This window comes from Electrona antarctica (assembly GCF_951216825.1).
Source record: "Electrona antarctica genome assembly, chromosome: 4".
In the NCBI taxonomy this organism is placed as follows: Eukaryota; Metazoa; Chordata; class Actinopteri; order Myctophiformes; family Myctophidae; genus Electrona; species Electrona antarctica.
The window spans coordinates 1,813,282-1,824,024 of NC_136809.1; the positions used below are offsets into that span (position 1 = coordinate 1,813,282).

At 44.4% G+C, this 10,743-nt stretch overlaps 1 protein-coding gene across 1 annotated transcript; it reads left to right on the plus strand.

Moving 5' to 3' along the window:
- Positions 1–4,621: 4,621 nt before the first annotated feature.
- cnrip1a (cannabinoid receptor interacting protein 1a) lies at positions 4,622–10,596 on the plus strand (the record flags this gene model as incomplete). The annotated part of the gene is made up of 3 exons (XM_079499320.1): positions 4,622–4,800; positions 8,959–9,103; positions 10,432–10,596. The coding sequence occupies 3 exons, from the start codon at positions 4,622–4,624 to the stop codon at positions 10,594–10,596; spliced, it is 489 nt and encodes a 162-aa protein (XP_079355446.1).
- Positions 10,597–10,743: the final 147 nt, after the last annotated feature.

A 10,743-nucleotide genomic window follows, 5' to 3' on the forward strand; every position in this document is an offset into this window, starting at 1 on the left:
GAATCCACTTAAAGGTGGGTACTCGGGGACCTTAAAGGTGGGTACTCGGGGACCTTAAAGGTGGGTACTCGGGGACCTTAAAGGTGGGTACTCGGGGACCTTAAAGGTGGGTACTCGGGGACCTTAAAGGTGGGTACTCGGGGACCTTAAAGGTGGGTACTTGGGGACCTTAAAGGTGGGTACTCGGGGACCTTAAAGGTGGGTACTCGGGGACCTTAAAGGTGGGTACTCGGGGACCTTAAAGGTGGGTACTCGGGGACCTTAAAGGTGGGTACTCGGGGACCTTACTGACCGGCTGTCAGTATTGAGCCATTCTATAGGGGTTTATGTGACCCTACCATTGACATCCTGTTTAAGGCAAAAGTGTCATTATGCTTTAGTACTAGGGTTAAACTAGGGTTAAACTAGGGGTTTTTTGTGATTCATTGCCATTGCGATCATCACAAATGTGGCTGTTTCTAGCCAAGGAGTGTTTTTTGTGCAAAACTAATGCTTGAAATGGATTCAGAATCATGAGTTTGACATGTTACATGCTAACTTAAAGCTAATGAAAATGTTAAAATATTGCCTTATATAGGATGTTAACCCATTTTGACCTGAGATCAGATTCTATAAATGTCTTCTACATCCTGACAGTTTTCTGAAAAAGCTATGTTTCTATGTCAGTCGTTCTTCAATTTTTCAAAAATAGCAGACCTACAAGCTATGAGCTTGTAGATCTGATATTTTTCAATAGCTAAACATAACATAATGCTAACACCAAAAGGGGTTCCCCGCCCAAAATGGGTTAATGGTAGGGTCACATATAAACCCCTATAAACCAAAATGGGTTAATGGTAGGGTCACATATAAACCCCTATAAAACAAAATGGGTTAATGGTAGGGTCACATATAAACCCCTATAAAACACAATGGGTTAATGGTAGGGTCACATATAAACCCCTATAAAACACAATGGGTTAATGGTAGGGTCACATATAAACCCCTATAAAACACAATGGGTTAATGGTAGGGTCACATATAAACCCCTATAAAACAAAATGGGTTAATGGTAGGGTCACATATAAACCCCTATAAAACACAATGGGTTAATGGTAGGGTCACATATAAACCCCTATAAAACACAATGGGTTAATGGTAGGGTCACATATAAACCCCTATAAAACAAAATGGGTTAATGGTAGGGTCACATATAAACCCCTATAAAACACAATGGGTTAATGGTAGGGTCACATATAAACCCCTATAAAACACAATGGGTTAATGGTAGGGTCACATATAAACCCCTATAAAACACAATGGGTTAATGGTAGGGTCACATATAAACCCCTATAAAACAAAATGGGTTAATGGTAGGGTCACATATAAACCCCTATAAAACAAATTGCTCGATACCGACAGCCGGTCAGCAGGTGGATTCATGAACGTATGTACAGTATGTACAGTATGTATGTATATAGACAATATTTTAGGCCAATAAAAGACTACATACCAAATGTCCCACTTTAAAGACAATCAGTAAAACATGTGACTACTTTTTCCACCACTGGGGATACACAGATATGTCACGTAGTTACTGTACGCTGGCTTCACGTACAGTACTGTACAGTACTGCGTATACGGCTTTGTAGGGCAGCGTAGGCTAAAGACTATAGGCTATAGTGTATGAAACATTAACCCATTTTGACCTGAGATCAGATTCTAAAAATGTCTTCTATACATCCTGACAGTTTTCTGAAAAAGCTATGTTTCTATGTCAGTGGTTCTTCGATTTTTCAAAGTGCCGCGCTACGAGCTTGTAGATCTTCTATTTTTCAATAGCTAAAGCATTACATAATGCTAACACCAAAAGGGGTTCCGGCCCTTAAAGAGCATTCTCAGGCTGTACTGTAGAGATGAACTATTATAGTGAAGTGCTGTGACCGTGTGTGTGCCAGACCACTGGCTCACTGTGACCGTGTGTGTGCCAGACCACTGCCTCGCTGTGACCGTGTGCCAGACCACTGCCTCGCTGTGACCGTGTGCCAGACCACTGCCTCGCTGTGACCGTGTGTGTGCCAGACCACTGCCTCGCTGTGACCGTGTGTGTGCCAGACCACTGCCTCGCTGTGACCGTGTGTGTGCCAGACCACTGCCTCGCTGTGACCGTGTGTGTGCCAGATCACTGCCTCGCTGTGACCGTGTGTGTGCCAGACCACTGCCTTGCTGTGACCGTGTGCCAGACCACTGCCTTGCTGTGACCGTGTGCCAGACCACTGCCTCACTGTGACCGTGTGTGTGCCAGACCACTGCCTTGCTGTGACCGTGTGCCAGACCACTGCCTCACTGTGACCGTGTGTGTGCCAGACCACTGCCTTGCTGTGACCATGTGTGTGCCAGACCACTGCCTCACTGTGACCGTGTGTGTGCCAGACCACTGCCTCACTGTGACCGTGTGTGTGCCAGACCACTGCCTCACTGTGACCGTGTGTGTGCCAGGCCACTGCCTTGCTGTGACCGTGTGTGTGCCAGACCACTGCCTCACTGTGACCGTGTGTGTGCCAGACCACTGCCTCACTGTGACCGTGTGTGTGCCAGACCACTGCCTCACTGTGACCGTGTGTGTGCCAGGCCACTGCCTCACTGTGACCGTGTGTGTGCCAGACCACTGCCTCACTGTGACCGTGTGCCAGACCACTGCCTCACTGTGACTGTGTGTGTGCCAGGCCACTGCCTCACTGTGACCGTGTGCCAGACCACTGCCTCACTGTGACCGTGTGCCAGACCACTGCCTCACTGTGACCGTGTGTGTGCCAGACCACTGCCTCACTGTGACCGTGTGTGTGCCAGGCCACTGCCTCACTGTGACCGTGTGTGTGCCAGACCACTGCCTCACTGTGACCGTGTGTGTGCCAGACCACTGCCTCACTGTGACCGTGTGTGTGCCAGACCACTGCCTCACTGTGACCGTGTGCCAGACCACTGCCTCGCTGTGACCGTGTGTGTGCCAGACCACTGCCTCGCTGTGACCGTGTGTGTGCCAGACCACTGCCTTAAAACCCATTTTGACCTGACATCAGATTCTAAACATGTCTTCTACATCCTGACAGTTTTCTGAAAAAGCTATGTTTCTATGTCAGTGGTTCTTCGATTTTTCAAAAATAGCAGACCTACAAGCTCGTAGCGCGCTCGTAGCGCGCCACGCTATGAGCTTGTAGATCTGCTATTCTTCAATAGCTAAAGCATAACATAATGCTTAGTTAAAACACCAAAAAGGGTTCCTGTCCAGAATGGGTTAAAAGCACTTATTTTACAAATGTTTAAAAATGTGAATATATATATATATTTTTATAATTGTGTTTTTATGAATGCCAGCAGCTGTATAGTACACACAGTGGCTAATTTCCAATGTTTTGTATAATATGATTTAATTAATATGAATAATATAATGATGATTTAGTTGGTGTTTCTGAACACAGCTGTTTGCTACAGACCGTTACTGTGATAGAAATAAACATTGAACATTTTAGACTTGATTTTGTGTGAACTAGATCTCCAAGAAATGATAAAAACATGCGCTTTATTTTTTGGGAAAGGTTCATCTAATTATGGGGCGACTGTGGCTCAGGAGGTAGAGCAGGTCGTCCAATGATCCATGGGTCGGCGGTTCGAATCCCGGCTCCTCATATCTACATGTCGAAGTGTCCTTGGGCAAGACACTGAACCCCAAATTGCTCCCGATGTGCTGGTTGGTACCTTGCATGGCTTCCGCCACCATCGGTGTATGAATGTGTGTATGAATGTGTGTGTGAATGGGTGAATGTAATGCACAATCTATGTAAAGCGCCTTGGATAAAGGCGCTATATAAATGCACCATTTACCATTATGCCAGAGTGGGTGGGTGTGTGTGTGTGTGTGTGTGTGTGTGGCTCGGTCGGCATGTATTTATGGAATTATTTAGAAAATGTTAAAAAATATATTTATTTTGTATTCATGAAAGAAAATCACACTTGTTTGAAGTGAGGGGCGCTCTTATCTTATCATAATACATCATCACATTCCATGCTACAAACACACACACACACACACACACACAAAGCTTGTAGATCTGCTTTTTTTTCTACTAATGTATGGAATTTCTTTGTTTTTTTTTTCTTCAAAAGATTACCATAGGCCTATAAATCTTTGTCTTACGGGGACAGACAGATGTGTGTGTGTGTGTGTGTGTGTGTGTGTGTGTGTGTGTGTGTGTGTGTGTGTGTGTGTGTGTGTGTGTGTGTGTGTGTGTGTGTGTGTGTGTGTGTGTGTGTGTGTGTGCGTGTGTGTGCAGTTATCTTATTTGCGCCAATCAATAGATCAACATCTGCTATGACTGACTGACTGACTAGCCTATTGTCGACCTAGTAATCCATTAACCAGCGCGTGCACGCCGCGCGCGCGTGCGTCGATGCCGTGCGCCAGCATGTGACGTCACGTCACATCACGGCAGCATCCTATATATCCTCGTCTCTTTTTTTTTCCTGCTGGACGAGAAACAGCTCGAGCTGCTGCTGTTCTGATATTAACCTCACAATACAACATTACACTAGATCATAACAATAGATTACTATAGATCATATATTAGTAGTATTATAGCTAATAATGGACTCGGTCCCGGAGCTGATCCAGCTGTCCATCTCCCTGAAGATCCAGCCCAACGACGGCCCGGTGTTCTTCAAGGTGGACGGGACGCGGTTCGGCCAGAACCGAACCATCAAGCTGCTCACCGGGTCCAAGTACCGCATCCAGGTGGTCATGAAGCCTGGAGGCGTGACGGCCACGTAAGAATTATTAATATTATTATTATTAATAGTATAATGTCATGAAGCCTGCATATGGAACGTCCAGGCCGTAAGATGTCAATACAATATGTTTTTTAAAAAGGTTTATTCAACGTCCAGGCCATATACGGATCATGTATATTATGAATATAATAATTAATGGGCCTATGTTTTTAAAAAGGTTTTATATATTCTCTATCGTGGGCAGCAAGTGGTGTAGTGTAGCCTATATTCATATTGGGAGGCTCCTGTTGTAGGCTAGTCTGTTGGTGTGACTGAGGCCGCTGTATGAGGACAGCTGCTCTAAATGTTGGTGTAAATGTATAGTCTGTTGTTGTGACTGCAGGGCAGGCCGATGCCTGGCTGTAGGACAGGACATCTGTAATGAACCGAACCGTAAGGAAACACCATCCTCTGAAGGATGGATGGATGGCGTTTATTTGAACTGGCGATGATAGAGCAATAAGTCATGCAGGATCAATTCGTAGGTTAGCCTATGAGGACGATGCTACATAAACATGATGCTTGTAGTTTTAGCCTACATTAGTAGAATAAGGCCTATATATGTGTTCATTCAGTAGGTTTAGCCTACATTAGTAGAATAAGGCCTATATGTGTGTTAATTCAGTAGGTTTAGCCTACATTAATAATGTGTGTTCATTCCAGCACAGACAGCAGGTCTAAACATGAGAGACGGTTTTGTTGTGGTTTTTAATAAATTATGATGCGTGCGTGTGTGTGTGCGTGCGTGCGTGTGTGTGCGTGCGTGCGTGCGTGTGTGTGTAAAGATGGTGAAAGTGCTTTCCGTGATGGGCGTGGTCTGTTATAATACAGCCGTTATGGACCTCCGCTTTGGTTCTGACATGTGTGCGTCTGTCAGTCTCGGACATAAACCCTTAATGTCCGTACTTCTCCGTCAAGGTACACATCTTAAATATAAAGCGCTTGTTGCTGAAGCTATGGATGTTTCAGGACGGTACGGACTGTCTGTGTTCCGTAACATCCGGTATTGTTCAATAAAGACATGTTTTCATCTCGCCTGTGCCCGAACGCCATCGTAATTCACTGGTTCCCGTGGAGTGTAATACCGTCTTCCGCCTGCAGCGCCACTTCACTCGTTGAGGAAATGCGGGACAGATTAAAACACATGTCTTAATGAAACAATAGGAAGTATTTTGGAACACAAACAACCCGTATGGTCGGGTAACAACCGTGACATTTAGGGTAAACATGATATGTTATGAATCTGAATGTGGGGAGAAGTATAAACATAGAATTACAGTATTACATTACACACAATGACAGGGAGGATACAAACCGTCTTGGTCCAAAAGGCTAAACGGGGGTCGTCCAGTATGTGACTGTGAACCTCACAACATCATAGTTTTACTGTAAACAACCTCTAAAGCCTATAGCCTAAAGATCATCAAACAATATTGTTTATAGCCTATTATATTAACTTATGAGTAAGGGTACATTTGGTACCTCCGTGAAGTTGGCACCCCATTATTGCCCCATATGATGAAAACATGAATACAAAATGGTGTCAATCCCTAGTGCTGGATTTGTGCTGAATTGTGCCGTAAATTTCATAATTTGGGCTGGTATCATTTTTTAAATATTTTAAGTTATATGTTTCCTACTGTCTACCTTGTCCTATAGTCTGGTGTACTGGCGCCCCCTCTTGGCCTAATGGCAGTCATCTAACAACATAACAATTTATATTTAAAAAAGATCAAAATTACACAGTTGTTGATTTCAACGGCACAAATTAGAACACAAAAAGCACTAAAGAATGACACCTTTTTAGTTTGATTTGGAGCCAAAAATTGGGGGTGCAACTTAAGGCTCAGCAAACTTATAACTTAAAAAAATTCTTATAACTTATAATTTCAAAGATTATACCAGCACAAATTATAAAAGTTACGGCACAATTCTTCATCTCCAGTCTCCAACTTTATGGTTTGGCCCCATCTTATCGCTGCTTGCAGCTATATTTATTGTGTCTCCTCCTTCATCTTCATGCATATAAACATGACCATAACAGGCGAGGTGTTTACAGTGTATATAAACATGACCATAACAGGCGAGGTGTTTACAGTGTATATCGTATATAAACATGACCATAACAGGCGAGGTGTTTACAGTGTATATCGTATATAAACATGACCATAACAGGCGAGGTGTTTACAGTGTATATCATATATAAACATGACCATAACAGGTGAGGTGTTTACAGTGTATATAAACATGACCATAACAAGCGAGGTGTTTACAGTGTATATCGTATATAAACATGACCAAAACAGGCGAGGTGTTTACAGTGTATATAAACATGACCATAACAGGCGAGGTGTTTACAGTGTATATAAACATGACCATAACAGGCGAGGTGTTTACAGTGTATATAAACATGACCATAACAGGCGAGGTGTTTACAGTGTATATAAACATGACCATAACAGGCGAGGTGTTTACAGTGTATATCGTATATAAACATGACCATAACAGGCGAGGTGTTTACAGTGTATATCGTATATAAACATGACCATAACAGGCGAGGTGTTTACAGTGTATATCATATATAAACATGACCATAACAGGTGTGTTTACAGTGTATATAAACATGACCATAACAAGCGAGGTGTTTACAGTGTATATCGTATATAAACATGACCAAAACAGGCGAGGTGTTTACAGTGTATATAAACATGACCATAACAGGCGAGGTGTTTACAGTGTATATAAACATGACCATAACAGGCGAGGTGTTTACAGTGTATATAAACATGACCATAACAGGCGAGGTGTTTACAGTGTATATAAACATGACCATAACAGGCGAGGTGTTTACAGTGTATATCATATATAAACATGACCATAACAGGCGAGGTGTTTACAGTGTATATCGTATATAAACATGACCATAACAGGCGAGGTGTTTACAGTGTATATCGTAAACTTATTCATGCAGAAACATAGGAGAAGTCGTGTTTATATCCATCCATCAAGCCATCCATCTTCAACCGCTTAACCGTAGTTGGGTCGCGGGGGCAACAGCGGGGGATCCTGAGGCGTTCCAACTAAGGCCAGTTTCGAGATATAATCCCTCCATCTGGTCCTTGTTCTGCCCGGGGTCTCCTCCCAGTGGAGATATAATCCATCTGGTCCTTGGTCTGCCCCGGGGTCTCCTCCCAGTGGAGATATAATCCATCTGGTCCTTGGTCTGCCCCGGGGTCTCCTCCCAGTGGAGATATAATCCATCTGGTCCTTGGTCTGCCCCGGGGTCTCCTCCCAGTGGAGATATAATCCATCTGGTCCTTGGTCTGCCCCGGGGTCTCCTCCCAGTGGAGATATAATCCATCTGGTCCTTGGTCTGCCCCGGGGTCTCCTCCCAGTGGAGATATAATCCATCTGGTCCTTGGTCTGCCCCGGGGTCTCCTCCCAGTGGAGATATAATCCATCTGGTCCTTGGTCTGCCCCGGGGTCTCCTCCCAGTGGAGATATAATCCATCTGGTCCTTGGTCTGCCCCGGGGTCTCCTACCAGTGGAGATATAATCCATCTGGTCCTTGGTCTGCATCCGAAGCGTCCTAAGCACATCCTAGCGTGGTGTTTATGTAAGGGATAATATCTGGCTAGGTGGTCGTTGTCGGGAGATAATTCACCGACAGGGAGTTTAACCACCAAGGTGAAGCCCAGGCTTATTACATGGCTACCTAACATAAATTAATACATTGACCCAAAACACAACAAAAAAAGTATTCCATAAGTTCGTGCTGGCTGCGTCTGGCCAGCTGCAGGGCTGCAGCACTGTCGGAAAACAAGGAAGTGAGTTGATCAAATAGAATTCATTTTCGGGTCCTGCTTCGTCTATTTCTCGCTCAAATGTTTTCAAAAACATTCTTGAGAGCAACGTTTAGCTGTAAATGACATTGTGTGTCACTAGTGTGTGTGTGTGTTTACATGGCTGTCACGTTGGAAGCTCAGAGGGTTTGATTAGGCAGAGGTCTGTTATACAGCGGAGCGGTCATTATGATGAGATAACTCACCGCTCAATTAAGCGATTGACCAATCAGAATCAAGCATTCAACCAAGCCATGTAATAAAGTATATTGTAATCTTCTTCTTCTTCTTCTTCTTCTTCTTCTTCTTGCAGAAACATGAACATTGGAGGCGTGGTCTTCCCTCTGGAGGAGGAGTCTAAAGACGAGCAGCAGGTGGTCTATCAGGGTCAGTACGACACCGAGGGAGTTCCTCACACCAAGAGTGGAGACAGACAGCCTGTCCAGGTCAGCATAGAGGTGAGGATACTGACCAATAGCAGCATAGAGGTGATGATACTGACCAATAGGAGAATAGAGGTGAGGATACTGACCAATAGGAGCATAGAGGTGATGATACTGACCAATAGGAGCATAGAGGTGAGGATACTGACCAATAGGAGCATAGAGGTGATGATACTGACCAATAGCAGCATAGAGGTGAGGATACTGACCAATAGCAGCATAGAGGTGAGGATACTGACCAATAGGAGCATAGAGGTGAGGATACTGACCAATAGCAGCATAGAGGTGAGGATACTGACCAATAGCAGCATAGAGGTGAGGATACTGACCAATAGGAGCATAGAGGTGAGGATACTGACCAATAGCAGCATAGAGGTGAGGATACTGACCAATAGGAGCATAGAGGTGAGGATACTGACCAATAGCAGCATAGAGGTGAGGATACTGACCAATAGCAGCATAGAGGTGAGGATACTGACCAATAGGAGCATAGAGGTGAGGATACTGACCAATAGGAGAATAGAGGTGATGATACTGACCAATAGGAGAATAGAGGTGATGATACTGACCAATAGCAGCATAGAGGTGAGGATACTGACCAATAGGAGCATAGAGGTGATGATACTGACCAATAGGAGAATAGAGGTGATGATACTGACCAATAGCAGCATAGAGGTGAGGATACTGACCAATAGGAGCATAGAGGTGAGGATACTGACCAATAGCAGCATAGAGGTGAGGATACTGACCAATAGGAGCATAGAGGTGAGGATACTGACCAATAGCAGCATAGAGGTGAGGATACTGACCAATAGGAGCATAGAGGTGAGGATACTGACCAATAGCAGCATAGAGGTGAGGATACTGACCAATAGGAGCATAGAGGTGAGGATACTGACCAATAGGAGCATAGAGGTGAGGATACTGACCAATAGCAGCATAGAGGTGAGGATACTGACCAATAGGAGCATAGAGGTGAGGACCTGTCCAGGTCATAGAGGTCAGAAGGTCATAGAGGTCAGAAGGTCATAGACAATTCTGACGATGAAAGGAGAAATTAGGTCAATTGATGTATAATGATAAGAGCGCCCCTCACTTCACACAGGTGTGATTTGTTGCTGTATATATGGAACATAACCACCAGTACATAATATGTTGCTGTTAGTTTAACTCTTTATTCTATCCCTTTGTTCACTGTGCTGCTGTGATTGATTCTCTTTGTATTGAGTTGTGCTTGAAATGTACTGTAATTCTGCAAACTGTTAATACATGTTTCAATCAATCAAAATCAATCAATTGCTGTGATTGATTCTCTCTCCCCCCCCTCTCCCCCCCCCCTCCAGTTCCCTGTGGCGGGTCAGTTCGAGACGGTGTGGCAGGTCAAGTACTACAACTACTACAAGCGAGAACACTGTCAGTGCGGCAACAAGTTCAGCGACATCGAGTACGAGTGCAAACCCAACGAGACGCGCAGCCTCATGTGGATCAACAAGGAGGCTTTCAACTAGGACACGCCTCTAAACACACTAGGACACACCTCTAAACACTAGGCCACACCTCTAAACACTAGGACACACCTCTAAACACTAGGACACACCTCTAAACACACTAGGACACGCCCCTAAACACTAGGACACACCTCTAAACAATAGGAC